This window comes from Sebastes fasciatus, chromosome 3, assembly GCF_043250625.1.
Source record: "Sebastes fasciatus isolate fSebFas1 chromosome 3, fSebFas1.pri, whole genome shotgun sequence".
Classification (NCBI taxonomy): domain Eukaryota; kingdom Metazoa; phylum Chordata; class Actinopteri; order Perciformes; family Sebastidae; genus Sebastes; species Sebastes fasciatus.
This window is the reverse complement of record NC_133797.1, coordinates 42,961,428-42,981,427: the sequence shown is the minus strand read 5'-3', so window position 1 is coordinate 42,981,427 and position 20,000 is coordinate 42,961,428. Positions and strand designations below refer to the sequence as shown.

The 20,000-nt window shown below is 40.4% G+C and overlaps 1 protein-coding gene across 1 annotated transcript in view; it reads right to left on the bottom strand.

The window, feature by feature from the left end:
- LOC141765197 (B-cell receptor CD22-like) overlaps positions 1 to 20,000 on the bottom strand; it is a 24,336-nt gene that overhangs the window by 3,277 nt on the left and 1,059 nt on the right. The window contains exons 2-9 of the mRNA XM_074631243.1: positions 13,946 to 14,287; positions 12,548 to 12,769; positions 12,132 to 12,395; positions 5,260 to 5,526; positions 4,746 to 5,006; positions 2,354 to 2,614; positions 1,132 to 1,234; positions 953 to 1,013 (exon numbers count right to left, since the gene is read on the bottom strand). Coding sequence (XP_074487344.1) covers positions 953 to 1,013; positions 1,132 to 1,234; positions 2,354 to 2,614; positions 4,746 to 5,006; positions 5,260 to 5,526; positions 12,132 to 12,395; positions 12,548 to 12,769; positions 13,946 to 14,287 — 1,781 coding nt within the window. The remainder of the gene's footprint in view (positions 1 to 952; positions 1,014 to 1,131; positions 1,235 to 2,353; positions 2,615 to 4,745; positions 5,007 to 5,259; positions 5,527 to 12,131; positions 12,396 to 12,547; positions 12,770 to 13,945; positions 14,288 to 20,000) is intronic.

Here is a 20,000-nt window from a genome sequence, read left to right as displayed (position 1 = left end):
CTGGCTGTTTTGCCACATTTGCATTTTTTTCTGCGCCGTGGCCGCCATTTTCGTAACTTCCTCTTGGAATGCGTGCTGACAATCTGGCACCTGGGCGCTACGTTTTCATAGAGACTGACATATTTATAATTTTTTTATTGTTTGAACATATTTCGGCCTGTTTTTGGGCCATATTTCGGACATAAGTTGGCATTTTTTTTGGGCCTTTTTTGGGCCTTTTTCTGACATATTTCACCTTTTTTTAACGTCCAGAAATGTCCCAAACACAGCAAAATAAGGAAATACAGGCTGAGGGCTGCAGATACAGACACCACCACACACTTCTACCAGCTTATACGTGATGATTGAGAGGGAAAGGAAAATCTTACTCATTGTGCCTTTAAAACGCCATAATTTTGCCAAAACTGGTCCAGATATGTTTTATGATAACTGGGCCACATTTGCTGCATCATATGTGGGCCACTTCAGGTTCACAGCAGGATTAGCCTTTGTTGACTGTGCCATATCTTTGCCAAAGGTGGCCCACATTTGCTTCGTGATATTTGGGCCATATTCACTATTAACCACATGGGCCACTTTAGGGGTCACATCCAGCTTACACATTGCCGAGAGCACCGCATCTTTGCCCGAAAAAGGCCCACGTTTGGTTTGGGATAATTGGGCAGCATTTGCTATTTTTACATGTGGGCCACTTCAGGCTCACATCCATTCTAGTCCGGGCCGGAAGAAGGCCAGCAGTGGCCCACATCCGGACGTTATCTGGGCAGCAGGAAGGATTCTTTAAGAAAAGAAATGTTGAACTGTAGAACTCTCAATAAATCAGATTTCTTGGCAGCTCAGTTACTCTACAAATCAAACTTTTAGCATAACAAGAGGAATGAATCAGAAGTTCTACTAGTAAAAGTACTAATACTTAGTCCTGTCTAGTTGTAGAGGTATTATCGGTCCTCACCTGAGCATCTGTGTCTGGTCTCCCTGTAGACTCAGATGGTTGCTTACGGGTCCTCTTGTTCCTGGTTGGGAGGATGAAGGAAAAACAAAAACATACATATATATACTGTATATGACTGGTAGAATTGACTGCTTGAAAGGATTTTGAAATGTTTCAATGAACACTGATTTACTGCTCACCTGGTCCACAACAAGACGAAGATGAGGATGGCTATGCCAACGATTGAGAGAGCAGTGAGTATTCCAACTACTATAGACATCTGTCCTCCTCCAGGTCCTCCTCCTGGGAAACAGGAATCAGAATGAAACACTGACAGTTAATCGGGGTGTTACAGGACGCGTCGCCCACGGCACCGAGGATTAAAAAACAAATAGTATCTTAAATCCTAAAGATGATCAGCACCTCTAAATCTGAGGCCATGGTTCTCAGCATGAAACCGGTGGATTGCCTACTCCGGGTAGGGAATGAGTCCTTACCCCAAGTGAAGGAGTTCAAGGACCTCGGGGGCTTGTTCGCGAGTGAGGGGACGATGGAACCTGAGATTGGTCGGAGAATCGGAGCAGCGGGGGGGCGGTATTGCATTCGCTTTACCGCACCGTTGTGACGAAAAGAGAGCTGAGCCGGCAAAGCTCTCGATCTACCGGTCAATCTTCTTTCCTACTCTCACCTCTGGTCATGAGGGCTGGGTCAGGACCCAAAGAACGAGATCGCGGTTACAAGCATCTGAAATGTGTTTCCTCAGGAGGGTGGCTGGCGTCTCCCTTAGAGATAGGGTGAGAAGCTCAGTCCTCCGTGAGGGACTCGGAGTAGAGCCGCTACTCCTTTGCGTTGGAAGGAGCCAGTTGAGGTGGTTCAACATCTGGTAAGGATGCCTCCTGGGCGCCTCCCTTGGGAGGTGTTCCAGGCACGACCAGCTGGGAGGAGGCCACGGGGAAGACCCAGGACTAGGTGGAGAGATTATATCTCTACTCTGGCCTGGGATCCCCCAGTCAGAGCTGGTTAATGTGGCCCGGGAAAGGGAAGTTTGGGGTCCCCTGCTGTAGCTGTTGCCCCCCCGACCCGACCCGGATTAGAGGCTGAAGATGAGCTGAGCTGAATAATAAAGAGAGAACTTAAACATTTGAGATTACTTGAATGGTATACTCTTACAACTAAATGTATTTTTAGTTATTCCAGACCAACTTCAGAGAGGAACTACACCAACGTTACACATCCAAATCTGTCAAACATAAACTGATTTCATTTGAGTCACCATCATCTGGGGTTGACGACTACAAGTTGAAAATGAAAAAATCAAAAGAAGCTCTAGGGGGGTGGAGTTAGAAAGAAGTGAGTTTAGCTTTATACTGGGACAGGATTACACAGAGTAACAGAGAGAGATCATCAGATGGAAGAACTTACCGACTACAACAATCAGATATAAGGTGGAGTTACGACGTCCTCTGTTGTTCTGGACTTCACAGTAGTAGCTCCCGCTGTCCTCAGAGCTGATGGAGGTGAGATGATAGATGCCTTCTGGTCCTTGAAGCAGTGGTTGGTTCTCCTTGTACCAGGTGTATCTAGCTGCTGGGTTAGCATCACTGCTACAGGTCAGAGTCACTGAACTGCCCTCCTCTATCTCACCAGAGGGACTCACTGACACTGAGGAGGACTTTGGACCATCTGGAGGACAGTGAATAGATATTTATATTAGCATGCACGATATAGTAAACTTCCGGCGCCACCGCGAGTGGCCTGTCTTAGCAGCTCTCCGTGTTTCTACTTTCTTGCGACTTTTTTGTGACTTCTAACTTTCTACTGCGCTTACTTTTTGTCAGTGATAGTATACTGCACACTGCATGTAAATAGTTTTCCTTTTCACAGCCATCTTATTCAGTTAGACGCTAACTTCGAGTCCAGCCGGAACAATGGACATGACCGGCGGCACACGGACGGTGTATTCGTTTGAAGTGCTCCTCGCCCATCGGGACCGAGTAGCAGCGCCACCGAAGGATTTACCCGCCGAGATACGGCTGCACAGACAGGGATCAAGAGCCGGCGCGATCGTGAGGGAAAGGAGGGAGAAGAGGAGGAGATTTAAACCCGTCCTGCCTTCAGTGATCATGGGCAATGTGAGATCTCTGGCCAACAAGACGGACGAGCTAGCAGCCCTGGTGAAAGACCAACGGGAATACCGAGAGTCCAGTACGTTGTGCTTTACGGAGACATGGCTGAAGGGGATTATACCGGACTACTTAGTGGAACCGGACAGCTTCACGGTGGTGCGAGCTGACAGAGACAAACAGAGCGGTAAGAAGAAAGGCGGAGGGCTTGCTGTCTTTGTGAACTCCAGATGCCGTTATCCCAACCACATCGCTGTAAAGGAACGCATCTGTACCCCGGACACGGAGCTGCTGGCTGTGAGTTTGAGGCCTCGAGAATTCTCACACGCCATCATAGTTACTGTTTACATCCCACCGAGTGCTGTGGCGGCGCAAGCGAGTGACGTCATCCACTCCACCGTCGCGGGATTACAGACGAGGCACCCCAGCACATTCATCATCGTCAACGGAGATTTTAACCATGTCTCCAAAAACCCTGACGAACTTCACCCAGAATGTGACCTGTAACACAAGACACAATACGACCCTGGACCCGCTGTAAGCCAACATTAAGGAGGCGGATCAGACCACAACCTCATCAGGCTTGTACCAACATACCAGCCTGATGTCAGGAGGCAGCCGGCACCACCAGGACTGTTCAACAGTACCAACATACCAGCCTGATGTCAGGAGGCAGCCGGCCACCAGGACTGTTCAACAGTACCAACATACCAGCCTGATGTCAGGAGGCAGCCGGCCACCAGGACTGTTCAACAGTACCAACATACCAGCCTGTTGTCAGGAGGCAGCCGGCCACCAGGACTGTTCAACAGTACCAACATACCAGCCTGTTGTCAGGAGGCAGCCCGCCACCAGGACTGTTCAACAGTGGTTGGTGGAAGTTGAGGAGGAGCTGAGGGAGTGTTACAGGTCAACAGACTGGGAGTTGTTCGAGAGGGTCCACGGTGAGGACATCGCTGGACTCTCCCACTGCATCACAGACTACATCAGGTTCTGTGAGGAGAGCATCGTACCCACCAAAAAGGTACGCTGCTCTCCCAACAACAAGCCCTGGATCAATGAATCATTAAAGCCTGTTGAACAGGAAGAAGAGGGCTTTCATGGCCGGGGACATTGAGGGGGCCAAGGTTGTCCAGAAGGAGCTGAGGAAGGAGCTGAAGAAGGAGCTGAGGAAGGAGCTGAAGAAGGAGCTGAGGAAGGAGCTAAGGAAGGAGCTGAGGAAGGAGCTGAGGAAGGAGCTGAAGAAGGAGCTAAGGAAGGAGCTGAGGAAGGAGCTGAAGAAGGAGCTGAGGAAGATGCTGAGGAAGGAGCTGAGGAAGGAGCTGAAGAAGGAGCTGAGGAAGATGCTGAGGAAGGAGCTGAGGAAGGAGCTGAAGAAGGAGCTGAAGAAGGAGCTGAGGAAGGAGCTGAGGAAGGAGCTGAAGAAGGAGCTGAAGAAGGAGCTGAGGGCGGCCAAGGACAGCTACAAAGACAGACTGGAGGGGAGATTACAGGCTGACAGCTCCAGGGTGGTGTGGGGGGGGTTCAGGAAGATAACTGGCTACAAACAGCCGAGCCCTGCTGTTGAGGAGACCCTGTTTTTGCTGCTTTGACACCTGAATTCCCCCCCCGGGGATTAATAAAGGTTCATCTTATTTTACAGACAGACTTCTGCATCATGAGGAATCAGCCTTGTTAAGCATGTGACTCACACTGAACATCTACTGCTAGAGATGTAGAGTTAATCCGTCCATGTTGATTGTCAGCCTGGCAGTAGTAGATCCCTCTGTCCTCAGAGCTGATGGAGGTGAGATGATAGATGCCTTCTGGTCCTTGAAGCAGTGGTTGGTTCTCCTTGTACCAGGTGTAGTTAGCTGCTGGGTTAGCATCACTGCTACAGGTCAGATTCACTGAACTGCCCTCCACTATCTCACCAGAGGGACTCACTGACACCGAGAAACGCTTTGGACCATCTGGAGGAGATGAAATAAATAGCTTTCTTTGGTGCAACGTGTGTTGAGAAGAGTAAATGTTTGTGGAAGTTTAAAGCTCTAAACTTTAGAGGAGGTTCAGTGACTGAACGGTGACGGAGCTGATGGAAGAAGGTCTGATTAACTCTGACATGTTCTAACCTGCTCAGTGAACTACGGCAGCAGACTGTGAATGTGATGTGTCATAAAGAGTTGAAATGTCGTTAGTTTTTAAATTAGCTGTGTTTTTACTCACATTTCATATCTCTAGAGATGTTTCTAGATGTCGTCTTCTCTCCCAGCTGGTTCTTAGCTCTACAGTTATACTGTCCAGAGTCAGAGGACTGGATGGGGCTGAAGACCAGCTGATGTTCTTCACTGAGAAGAGGAAGGTTTATATCCTCCTTGTACCAGGTGTAGTTAGCTGCTGGGTTAGCATCACTGCTACAGGTCAGAGTCACTGAACTGCCCTCCACTATCTCACCAGAGGGACTCACTGACACTGAGGGACGCTTTGGACCATCTGGAGGAGATGAAACATTATCATCAGCATACAGGAAACACGGCATGATGTACTGTCTGTTGTCTGTTTGCAGGTTGCACGGCTGTGTAGAGAAAGACAGAGTTCATTAAATATTAAGCTCTTCCATATCATGAGGAATACCACATATTTGCTTATTACACTTATTACATCACTTTCATTTAGTTTTTTTTTTTTTTTAAAGTCTTTTTTTTATTTGAACAAAGAACATGAGGTCATCATGGGTGTTACAATATCAAATCACAGTACATTTTTGTAAATACATCTTAATATAAAATGTCACACTTCAATCAACGGTGTAAATACACAATCCATTTTTCCCAGTACTCAATACTTTTTTCCAATTCCAGCCTTAAAATAAATGTGAGTCTTTCCATACGATATATTTGATTTACAATACCCCGCCATTGTTCTAATGTTGGAGGATCAGTCTGCAACCACTTTCGCGTTATGGCTTTCTTACTACTTGCCAAGAGAATCTTTATTAAATATTTATCTTTGTGAAAAACAACTTCTCTCTTTTGTATATGCATCAGAGAATATAGTAATCAAATTGTAATCGTTTGTTTTTATGCTTTGTATTTTTTTCTTAAAGTAATCTCTAACTTGCAGGTACCTGAAAAAGTCCTGCTTTTCCAGTCCAAATGTATCTGCTAAATCCTGATAGCTCTGTAGTTGACCTTTTGAGGTGACTGAACAGAAAGACGTGATACCTCTTCCAACCCACAGTTTAAATCTCCCATCCAACATTGCAGGCTCAAATCCTGGATCATACGCTACCCAACCCAAGACCCCCGCATGTTTCTCCAATTGTAATTTCTTCAGCAGCCTAAACCACAGCTTAACTGAAAATAGGGTCCACTGGTTTAATCTGTTATAGCTCCTTTCAGCCTGACTTCTGTTACCTAGTATTGACTGTATTGGAGTATCTATCTGTTTTATTTCCAATGTCTTCCATTTGGATTCATAGTTTGGTGCACACCAACACACTAAAGGTTTCAATTGAGCAGCGTAATAATAATCCTGTAGGCATGGTAGGGCTCTCCCTCCCTTCCCCTTTGACAATTGTAGTGTCTTGAACTTTACCCGAGGTCTCCTGCTGTTCCAGATGAACCTCGAAATCATCCCATCCCATTCGTTAAATTGTTTTTGGGGTACTTCCAAAGGCAATGACTGGAAAAGATAGAGCAACCGCGGTAACATGTTCATTTTAATTATTTCTATTCTACTACTCATGTCTAATGGGAGCAACGTCCATCTAGAAATATCTGATTTTATCTCTTTATTGATAGGACCATAATTGCTTTCAAAGAGTTTTGATATGTCTTTTGTTAAGTTTATTCCCAAATATTTTATTGAGGGGGAATTCCATTTAAAGTGATATTTCCTTCTCATATCTTGAGGGGGTATAAAATTAAAAGTGAGAGCTTGTTTTTTTTGGATATTTAATTTATATCCAGAGTATGAATCATATGCTTTTAGAAGGCTCATCAATTTAGGAATACTAGATTCAGGGCTCGCAAGGAACAGCAGGACATCATCAGCAAACATACAGATCTTATGTTCTTCCCCTCTGATTGTAATCCCTTTTATCTCCAAGTCCTCTCTAACTGCTTGGGCAAGGGGTTCAATATACAATGCAAACAGAGCAGGGCTCAAGGGACACCCCTGGCGCGTCCCTCTTTCTAGTTGGATTGTTTGCGACAGGTGTCCGTTAACCTTAATCTTGGCTATTGGAGAGGAATATAGCGCTTTAATACACTTAATAAAACCATTCTTAAAGCCAAACCTGGCAAGCACCCTGTACAGATATTCCCAACCCACCGAGTCGAATGCCTTTTCGGCATCAAGGCTGACCAGCATTGCATTTATATTTTCTGTTGTAATATGGCTCATAACTTGTAATGTTCTCCTTAAATTATCCTGTGTCTGTCTGTTTTGTATGAAACCTGTTTGGTCTAGATCTACCAACTCAGGTAAGATGACCTCTAGCCTCTTAGATAGGATTGAAGCAAATAATTTATAGTCTACATTTAGGACTGATATTGGTCTATATGAACTGCATTCCTTTTTATCTTTTCCTTCTTTTGGAATTATTGAGATGACTGCTTCTCTCCATGATTGCGGGGCTTCTCCTGTTCTCAATGTATGATTTAAACAGTTAAGCAGTATAGGTATTATTTGTGGTCTAAATGCTTTATACCATTCAGACGGGTATCCGTCTGTGCCCGGGGCCTTACTTGATTTCAACCTTGAGATAGCTCTGTCCAATTCTTCTGCTGTTATGTCAGCCATCATTGCTTCATTCTGTTGTTCTCCTATAGATGGTAAATCCAATGAGTTTAGAAATCTCTCCATTGCTAGTGTATCTGCCCTTGCCGGTTGGGTATAAAGATCTTTGTAGTATAGTTCAAAGGATTGTTGAATGTTTTCTATGTCACTGCAGACATTTTGTGTTCTAGGATTCCTGATTTTGTAGATTGTATTCTTTGCCTGTTGTTTTCGTATTCTCCAGGAGAGGAGTTTCATTGCTTTAGGTCCTGTCTCGTAGTATTTTTGTTTGACAAACTTGAGTTGCTTTTCTATTTCCTCATCATATATCCCATTTATTTCTTGTTTAACTTTGTTTAATCTCGTCAATATTTGTGGGTCTTTTTGTTCTGTATGTCTGATCTCTAAGGACTTAATTTCTTCTTGTAAATCGGTTAATCTTTTCTGTTTTTCCTTTTTCCGGAAAGCTGTGACAGCGATAATTTTACCTCGAATCACAGCCTTTGCTGCGTCCCATAGAGTATTTGGGGAAACTTCTCCATTGTCATTACTTTGAAGATACATTTCAAATTCGTTCTGAATCTGTTTCTGGACTGTTTTGTCATTTAAAATACTTGTGTTGAGTCTCCAGAGTGTATTTTTCTGTTGATTAACTAAATGTATAGATAAATATACTCCTGAATGGTCAGATACATCCCTAATCCCTATATTACAATTTTTAATTCTATGTCTGTCTGATTTATACATAAATAAATAATCAATTCTTGAGTACATAGAGTGGCATGAGGAGTAGTAAGTATATTGTCTTTCCGATGGATTAAACTCTCTCCACACATCAATCATACCCAGTTCCTTGAGCATCCGTTGGACCACTGTGGCATTTGGATGTTTCTTTTGGGATGGGTTAGTTGTATCCAGTTTAGGGTTAATTTGAACGTTCAAATCTCCACCACATATTAGAGTACCATATGATTCTGTGGCTATCAAGTTAAATATCTTCTTAAAAAAGGATTTGTTACTTCCTGGCGGAGCATATACATTAAATAGTGTTACCTCTTTATTATCTAGTTTTCCCCTGACTAGGACATATCTCCCCTCCTTATCCTTGATTTCAGACATAAATTCAAAACTTACTGAGTTTGGGATCAGAATAGCCACACCCCTCCTCCTTCCAGATTTATGTGATGAGTAGTAAGTATTTTGGAATCCAAGTTTTTTCAGTTTATCATGTTCTGGTGGAGAGAGGTGGGTTTCCTGCCAATATATTACCTGCATCCTTTCTCGTTTCATTTTAGCAATGATTTTACTCCTTTTAATCGGATTATGCAACCCATTGACATTAAGTGTAACTATCCTGTAGTCCTGATACTGCGTGTGTTTAATTCAAATCCTGTGCACTTGTGTAACCTTACCCATGACATCCTAGTAAATACAATGAACAATGTATATGAACCATCATAATAGAACAAGAACATACAACAAAGAAAAGAAAAAGACTTCCAAGTCCGAGGTTTGAATAAAGCCTCGAATTGAGAGGGAATCCTTGAGTCCATCAAGGGCCTCCCCTCAGTGCAAAAGAAAATACTCTGCACAGGTAATGTTCAGAACTGTTCCCAGTCGGCCGGTATAAAGATTCAACTTAGGCAAGCTCCAGGAGAAATTATATCAAATGTCTTAATAAACTGGTTGAAACTAAAATAGCAGAGTGACCTCTTAGTTTAAAACAATATGACTTTGTCTCTGTTGTTTAGTGGCCCAGTGTTAGTGCCACGGTATCACTGTCAAGTCTACTCATAACTGAGCCGTCCATTGTAATTTCGACGTCGGATTTTACATTTATTTTATCAGTCATTCAAGTGACTCATCGTGGAGGTGTATGGCTCCGTCCACTTACCGATAAGCCCCGTTATAATTACCCTCAACGTATCACTTGTCAGCGCCGAATATTCCCGGGGGGTTGCGTTGAAAACTCCGTAGTCTCTCCCGTATCTGCTCTCGGTCCACAGCCCGGCGGCCCGCACCTGTCTTCTCCCACGTTGCTAGTCTCCGCTGTTTCACCGCTGCAGAGTCGAGCTCCTTGACGGGTCCTATGGAGAATCCCCTCTTCTTCAAGTCTTTAGCCACTTGAGCCGCGCTCTCGTAGGTGTGGGTACCGCTGTCAAAAAAAACCTTCAGTTTGGCTGGATGTGGCGTTTGGAAACGGATTCCTTTGGCTTTAAGTTCCTTCAGTATTTCCACATATGCCTTCCTTTTCTTGAAAATGTCGGAGGGATAATCTTGATGAAAATAGATCCTCTTCCCGTCGTAACGGACATCTATCTTTCTCCAAGCAGTATGCATTATCTGTTCTTTCATTCTGAACTCGAGGAAGCAGATCACCAGTGATCTTGGTGGTGCATCGTTTGGAGGCTTTGGAGCGAGAGCCCGGGGACAGCGCTGTATTCCGAGGTCCATCTCCGCTATCGGCGGGCCAAGCTCTGACTTTATAAGCTTTGTCACAAACTCCGGTAGGTTGTTCCCCTCAGATCCCTCCGGCACGCCGTATATGCGGAGGTTGTTGCGGCAAGAGCGAGCTTCTAAATCAGTTAGCTTAGCCTGCAGAGCCTCTTGAGTCTCCATCGTCTGAATAAGTGCCTCTCTCGCCGCTGCGTCCCGTTCTTCAATACCGGCGATGCGTTGTTCCGCCTCCGCCACTCTGACTTTGGTGGCCTGCAGGTCACCTGTAGCTTCTTTGAGTTTCTGGTTGATTTCTCCCCTAAACTCGTTCAGCTCTTTCTTTATGTCTTCACAAAACGAGAGTCGGAATTCACTCATATCACTTTTCAGATCAGATCTGAGCGCCCGGATCTCGTTGTAGATAGCCTGCATGTCCGAGCTAGCTACCGCCTCGTTAGCTTTCCCCGCCTCGCCGTTTTTGCCGTGACTTTCTTCATCGCCGTAGTTTTCCTCTGCTAATTCACCTTTCTCGCGTCTGGAGCCTGTTTTGCCTTTACCCTTTTTTTGCTTTTCCCCTTCCATGCTATACTTCAGTTTAATTTTATGTCTCAGCTATTTTTCTAAGGGGATTAAAACCGACCGGTTGGGAGAGGTTCTTTCAAGCAGCCATCTGCTTCAGCGCCACACCGGAAATCACTTTCATTTAGTTTTGATGGAAAAAAAAACATGAAATTTCAAAGTGTTGTTTTTGTCTAGGATTGGCAAAAGAGAAAGGAGGGAGAGCCCTACCATGCCTGCAGGATTATTATCACGCTGCCCAGTTGAAACCTTCAGTGTGTTGGTGTGCACCAAACTATGAATCCTAATGGAAGACATTGTGACCACACCAGCCAACAGGAGCCTGAAGAACTTCAGGCCCATTGCTCTCACGTCGGTGGTGATGAAGTGCTTCGAGAGGCTGTTTCTCAGCACATCAAGGCCTGCCTCCCCCCATTACTCGACTCCCACCAGTTTGCCTACAGAGCAAACCGCTCCACCGAGGACGCCATCGCCATCGCCATCGCCATCGCCATCGCCCTCCACTCCACGTTGAGCCACCTGGAAAACCCTGGGAACTATGTAAGACTGCTGTTCATAGACTACAGCTCAGCTTTTAATACTCTCATCCCGGACATCCTGACTAATAAACTCCTGGTCTTACACCCCCCCCCCTCCACCTGCGCCTGGATAAAGGATTTCCTCACCAACAGTCCACAGTCTGTGAAACTCGGCCCCCATCTCTCCTCCTCTCTCACACTACTGTATGCACTGTACACATATGACTGCACCCCCACCCACCCCTCCAACACCATCATCACTGTGTTTGGGCTCGTCTCAGGCGGTGATGAGACGGCCTACAGAGATGAGGTCCAGCAGCTGACAGTGTGGTGTTCAGCTAACAACCTGCTGCTGAACACCACAAAAACCAAGCACATAACCACAGACTTCAGGAGGAACAGCGGGGCCCACACCCCCTCTCCACATCCACGGGAACTGTGTGGAGAGGGCACATCTCCGAGGAGCTCTCCTGGTCCACAAACACAACGGCTGTGAAAAAGAAAGAAGGCCCAGCAGCGACTTCACTTCCTGAGAATTCTCAGGAAAAACAAACTTGAACAGAAGCTGCTGGAGTTCTTCTATCGCTCTGCGATCAAAAGCTTACTGACGTACTGCATCACGGCGTGGGACACCGGGAGCTCGGCTGCAGACTACGGTCTGTAGTCTACGGTCTGTAGTCTACAGACTACAGTCTGTAGACTACAGTCTGTAGACTACAGTGTAACAGACAAAAACAAAGTGACAAAAACAAGCTTTTTTTTTCAGTAAGTTGTTTCACTCACACTTCACGTTAATAGAGATGAATCCAGACGTCTTCTCTCCCAGCTGGTTCTCAGCTGTACAGTTATACTGTCCAGAGTCAGAGGACTGGATGGGGCTGAAGACCAGCTGATGTTGTTCACTGAGAAGAGGAAGGTTTATATCCTCCTTGTACCATGTGTAGTTAGCTGCTGGGTTAGCATCACTGCTACAGGTCAGATTCACTGAACTGCCCTCCACTATCTCACCAGAGGGACTCACTGACACCGAGGGAAGCTTTGGACCATCTGGAGGAGATGAAACATTATCATCAGCATACAGGAAACACGGCATGATGTACTGTCTGTTGTCTGTTTGCTGGTTGCACGGCTGTGTAGAGAAAGACCTACCTCGGGTAAAAGTTAGACATTTAGTTTGTGACGGTATGAAGTGAACTCACACAGTGATGGAGAGCGGTACTCCTCTCGCCCCTTCAGAGCGCAGGAGACGTTGTCTCCAGGTCCAAAATGACCCGTATAAGAAGAAGAAGCCTCTTCAGGGACTTTCTGTCCACTCCTGAACCAGACGTAAGACGGATTGGTGCAGCTGCTGCTACAGCTCAGATCGGCCTCTCTGGAAGTCCGGTTGACTTTTGCTGCTCTGGTCAGCTGGATCTGGAGATCTGCTTACACAAAGTCATCGGTTACTAGAAGCAGTAAAACAACTCCTGAAGATCAGTGATGCACCGAAACTAGTATCAGGAATGAGCTCCGACACTAGTATCAGGAATGAGCTCTGATAATGTGCTCGTACTCGCAAAAATACATAGCAATGGTCTGTTATACATAACAACGGTCTGTTATACGTAGCAACGGTCTGTTATACATAACAACGGTCTGTTATACGTAGCAACGGTCTGTTATACGTAGCACCGGTCTGTTATACATAACAACGGTCTGTTATACATAGCAACGGTCTGTTATACATAACAACGGTCTGTTATACGTAGCAACGGTCTGTTATACGTAGCACCGGTCTGTTATACATAGCAATGGTCTGTTATACGTAGCAACGGTCTGTTATATGTAACACCGGTCTGTTATACATAACAACGGTCTGTTATACGTAGCAACGGTCTGTTATACGTAGCAACGGTCTGTTATACGTAGCAACGGTCTGTTATACGTAGCAACGGTCTGTTATACGTAGCACCGGTCTGTTATACATAGCAATGGTCTGTTATACATAGCAACGGTCTGTTATACATAACAACGGTCTGTTATACGTAGCAACGGTCTGTTATACGTAGCAACGGTCTGTTATACATAACAACGGTCTGTTATACGTAGCAACGGTCTGTTATACGTAGCAACGGTCTGTTATACATAACAACGGTCAGTTATACGTAGCAGCGGGTATATAGAAATAGCAGACCGTAGAACGCTGTGATTGTCCAATCAGAATCAAGTACTCAACAATAATAAATGCCTGTAATGTGAAAACATTGACGCATGTTTCTGGACACATGTCGGAGAATGCACAAGAAATGAGGAATAACTTTTCGTAAGATATACGAACCGTTGTACGAGGAAACGTCGGTTTGTTACAAAAACCTGCTGAATGACTGACAGCCAATGAGCCAGTTAGCAGACGTTAGCATGCTAACACGCTAAGCTAAGATGGTGAACGTGGTAAACATTATACCTGACAGAGTTGAACCAGGACAAACTACTCCTGAATCACTTCAGAGTGAACAGTCAACACACACACACACACACACACACACATCCTGAACATTAGCGGTGATGTTTCCAACACGCTCAACACTTGAATCAGAATGAATAAACCGTCCTGTTACCTGTAACGTGCAGGTTGACTCCAGGTGTAACAGTCCATTTACCACCAGTGTCTGTTGTAAAGAACCTGAACTTGTACGTCGGTACGCTGTCGCCGTCAGTCAGGTTACTGATTCTCAGAGTGCACCAGTTGTCATGACAGATATACTCCACCCGACCGGTGTAGTCGGAGATACTCTTCAAATCCTCTGACGGTTTTCCATGAATAAACCAATATGATTTATCAAATAATAGAGTGGACGGGTATCTGTAGGTGCAGTTCATGTCCACAGTTGATCCTCTGGAGGCACAGATCTGCGTAGAGATGTAGCTTCCTCCCCATTCAGAAGGCTGAACCTGAACCGCTGTAACACAGAGCACATCAGGATCCCCCGTCACAGACACCAGAGGACAAAGTTCATGCGAGAAACGTTCAGTCAGCGAGTAGTTTCAAACAGGCGGTCTGATTTCAACATCACCCGACACCATCGCCTACCGAAGTCTATATTTTGATGAACCTCTCGCCGGCCTTCCTGCTGTATCACTCACATCATCATAAGATTACGAGAATAAAGTCTTAACTTTACAAGACAAAATGTCGTAATATTACGAGAAAAAAAGTTGTAATTTTACGAAAATAAAATCATAATATTCTGAGAGTAAAGTCGTAATATAACGAGAAACAATTACTTACTATTACGAGAATAAAGTCTTAACTTTACGAGCAAAAGTCTTAATATTACATAATAATAATAATAAATAATAGTAAAATGAATACTTTATAATATACTGACTTTATTCTCTAAATCTCAGATGTATTATTCTCCTCAATGTGGTCCTAATACTCCGCCGTACTGCTGTACCGCCGTACCGCCGCCGCCGTACCGTCGGACCGCCGACCTACAACAATGATCAATAAACATGAAAATGTAAACAAAGAACAGTTCTTCATTTCCACGTTTATAACTCCACAGAGAGCCTCTGGAGAGGAGCTGAAGAGACGCAGGCTGCTGACCTCTGACCCCTGACCTCTGACCTATGACCTCTGGTGGTGAATCAATGTCAAAATGAGACGTATTTCTCATCTTATTAACACATATGAACATTCACACATGAACATTCACACATGAACATTCACACATGTAAGAAGTGGAAACAAAACAAACGCCTGAACGACGGCAGCAAGTCAAGAAAAACAAAGAAAAGCAGAAGAGAAATAGTGATGTCATCGAGCCGTCTTCTTCTGCAGTGGTTTAATGGTTTAGTGGTTTAATGGTTTAATGGTTTAATGGTTTAGTGGTTTAATGGTTTAGTGGTTTAATGGTTTAGTGGTTTAATGGTTTAGTGGTTTAATGGTTTAATGGGTTAATGGGTTAATGGGTTAATGGTTTAATGGGTTAATGGGTTAATGGTTTAGTGGTTTAATGGTTTAGTGGTTTAGTGGTTTAATGGGTTAATGGTCTAATGGGTTAATGGTTTAATGGGTTAATGGGTTAATGGTTTAGTGGTTTAATGGTTTAGTGGTTTAGTGGTTTAGTGGTTTAATGGTTTAGTGGTTTAATGGTTTAGTGGTTTAGTGGTTTAGTGGTTTAATGGTTTAGTGGTTTAATGGGTTAATGGTTTAATGGTTTAGTGGTTTAGTGGTTTAGTGGTTTAATGGTTTAGTGGTTTAATGGGTTAATGGTTTAATGGGTTAATGGTTTAGTGGTTTAATGGTTTAATGGTTCAATGGTTTAATGGTTTAGTGGTTTAATGGTTTAGTGGTTTAGTGGTTTAGTGGTTTAATGGTTTAGTGGTTTAATGGTTTAGTGGTTTAATGGTTTAGTGGTTTAATGGTTTAATGGTTTAATGGGTTAATGGGTTAATGGGTTAATGGTTTAGTGGTTTAATGGGTTAATGGTTTAATGGTTTAATGGTTTAGTGGTTTAATGGTTTAGTGGTTTAGTGGTTTAGTGGTTTAATGGTTTAATGGGTTAATGGTCTAATGGGTTAATGGGTTAATGGTTTAATGGGTTAATGGTTTAGTGGTTTAATGGTTTAGTGGTTTAGTGGTTTAGTGGTTTAGTGGTTTAGTGGTTTAATGGTTTAATGGTTTAATGGTTTAGAGGTTTAATGGTTTAGTGGTTTAATGGTTTAGTGGTTTAGTGGTTTAGTGGTTTAATGGTTTAATGGTTTAATGGTTTAGAGGTTTAATGGTTTAATGGTTTAATGGTTTAATGGTTTAATGGTTTAATGGTTTAGAGGTTTAATGGTTTAATGGTTTAATGGTTTAGAGGTTTAATCGTTTAGTGGTTTAGTGGTTTAATGGTTTAGTGGTTTAATGGTTTAGTGGTTTAGTGGTTTAATGGTTTAATGGTTTAATGGTTTAGAGGTTTAATGGTTTAATGGTTTAATGGTTTAATGGTTTAATGGTTTAATGGTTTAGAGGTTTAATGGTTTAATGGTTTAATGGTTTAATGGTTTAGAGGTTTAATCGTTTAGTGGTTTAGTGGTTTAATGGTTTAATGGTTTAGAGGTTTAATGGTTTAATGGCACTGGAGTGGAGGATTCGTGCCACCAGCTGTTTAACTGGATGAACCAGTTCCGACTAGATTTGCATACATAACAGAAGTGGATAGAAACACGAGTTCATTTGCATTTTCCTTTGACCTGTTTCCTAGGAACTTGTTTAAATGTGCAACATTTGGATGGAAACTCGGCTTCTGACACATCATTTCAGAGTATTAATTAACAATGTAATCAATAATGACTTCATGTAGATACTTCATACGGTACGCATGAAGGAACTTTTCCATAACTTCACAGAGCAGCCTGAAGCGGAGCTTTTATCAGTAGATAAAATATAACATAATATAATAAAATAAAATATAATATCATTTTATATAATATAATATAATAAAATGTAATATAATATAAATAAATATTATATAATCAAATATAATATAATCAAATATAATATAATATAATATAGTATAATATAACATAACAAAATATAATATAACATAATATAATAAAATATAATATAATAATATAATATAACATAATATAACATAACATAACATAACCAAATATAATATAATATAATAAAATATATAATTAAATATAATATAATTAAATATAATGCAATATAATATGATAAAATATAATATAACATAATATAATAAAATATAATATAATAATGTAATATAACATAATATAAAATAACATAACAAAATATAATATAATCAAATATAATATAATATAATATAATACAATATAATCAAATAAAATGTAATATGATATAATAAAATATAATATAATATAATAAAATATGATATAATAATATAATATAACATAACATAACATATAATATAATCAAATATAATATAATAATGTAATATAACATATAAAATAACATAACATAACAAAACATAATATAATCAAATATAATATAATCAAATATAATATAATATAACATATAATACAATATAATAAAATAAAATGTAATATGATATAATAAAATATAATATAATATAATAAAATATGATATAATATAATTTAATATAATATAGTAAAATATAATATAATCAAATATAATAAATATAATATAATATAATAACATATAATACAATATAATAAAATATAATCAAATATAATATAATAAAATATAACATAATATAATAAAATAAAATAAAATAAAATATGATATAGTATAATCAAATATTATATAATATAATAAAATATATTCAAATATAATATAATATAATATAGTAAAATATAATATAATCAAATATAATAAATATAATATAATATAATAACCTATAATACAATATAATATAGTATAATATAACATAACAATGTCATCGAGCCGTCTTCTTCTGCAGTGGTTTAATGGTTTAATGGGTTAATGGTTTAGAGGTTTAATGGTTTAATGGGTTAATGGTTCAGAGGTTTAATGGTTTAATGGTTTAATGGGTTAATGGTTTAGAGGTTTAATGGTTTAATGGTTTAGTGGTTTAGTGGTTTAGTGGTTTAGTGGTTTGATGGGTTAATGGTTTAATGGGTTAATGGTTTAGTGGTTTAATGGTTTAATGGGTTAATGGTTCAGAGGTTTAATGGTTTAATGGTTTAATGGGTTAATGGTTTAGAGGTTTAATGGTTTAATGGTTTAGTGGTTTAGTGGTTTAGTGGTTTAGTGGTTTGATGGGTTAATGGTTTAATGGGTTAATGGTTTAGTGGTTTAGTGGTTTAGTGGTTTGATGGGTTAATGGTTTAATGGGTTAATGGGTTAATGGTTTAGTGGTTTAATGGTTTAGTGGTTTAGTGGTTTAATGGGTTAATGGTTTAATGGGTTAATGGTTTAGTGGTTTAATGGTTTAATGGGTTAATGGTTCAGAGGTTTAATGGTTTAATGGTTTAGTGGTTTAGTGGTTTAGTGGTTTAGTGGTTTGATGGGTTAATGGTTTAATGGGTTAATGGTTTAGTGCTTTAGTGGTTTAGTGGTTTGATGGGTTAATGGTTTAATGGGTTAATGGGTTAATGGTTTAGTGGTTTAATGGTTTAGTGGTTTAGTGGTTTAATGGGTTAATGGGTTAATGGTTTAGTGGTTTAATGGTTTAATGGTTTAATGGGTTAGTGGTTTAGTGGTTTAATGGTTTAATGGTTTAATGGGTTAATGGTTTAGAGGTTTAATGGTTTAATGGTTTAGTGGTTTAGTGGTTTAGTGGGTTAATGGGTTAATGGTTTAGTGGTTTAGTGGTTTAGTGGTTTAGTGGTTTAATGGGTTAATGGGTTAATGGGTTAATGGTTTAGTGGTTTAATGGGTTAATGGGTTAATGGTTTAGTGGTTTAATGGTTTAGTGGTTTAGTGGTTTAGTGGTTTAGTGGTTTAATGGGTTAATGGGTTAATGGGTTAATGGTTTAGTGGTTTAATGGGTTAATGGTTTAATGGTTTAGTGGTTTAATGGTTTAATGGGTTAGTGGTTTAGTGGTTTAATGGGTTAATGGTTTAATGGTTTAATGGTTTAGTGGTTTAATGGTTTAATGGTTTAATGGTTTAATGGGTTAATGGTTTAGTGGTTTAATGGTTTAGTGGTTTAGTGGTTTAATGGTTTAATGGTTTAATAGTTTAATGGGTTAATGGTTTAATGGGTTAGTGGGTTAGTGGTTTAGTGGTTTAATGGTTTAATGGTTTAATGGTTTAGAGGTTTAATGGTTTAATGGTTTAATGGTTTAATGGTTTAATGGTTTAATGGTTTAGAGGTTTAATGGTTTAATGGTTTAATGGTTTAATGGTTTAGAGGTTTAATCGTTTAGTGGTTTAGTGGTTTAATGGTTTAATGGTTTAGAGGTTTAATGGTTTAATGGCACTGGAGTGGAGGATTCGTGCCACCAGCTGTTTAACTGGATGAACCAGTTCCGACTAGATTTGCATACATAACAGAAGTGGATAGAAACACGAGTTCATTTGCATTTTCCTTTGACCTGTTTCCTAGGAACTTGTTTAAATGTGCAACATTTGGATGGAAACTCGGCTTCTGACACATCATTTCAGAGTATTAATTAACAATGTAATCAATAATGACTTCATGTAGATACTTCATACGGTACGCATGAAGGAACTTTTCCATAACTTCACAGAGCAGCCTGAAGCGGAGCTTTTATCAGTAGATAAAATATAACATAATATAATAAAATAAAATATAATATCATTTTATATAATATAATATAATAAAATGTAATATAATATAAATAAATATTATATAATCAAATATAATATAATCAAATATAATATAATATAATATAGTATAATATAACATAACAAAATATAATATAACATAATATAATAAAATATAATATAATAATATAATATAACATAATATAACATAACATAACAAAATATAATATAATCAAATAAAATGTAATATGATATAATAAAATATAATATCCATCCATCCATCTTCAACCGCTTATCCGGGATCGGGTCGCGGGGGCAACAGCTCCAGCAAAATAAAATAAAATATAATATAATATAATAAAATATGATATAATAATATAATATAACATAACAACATATAATATAATCAAATATAATATAAT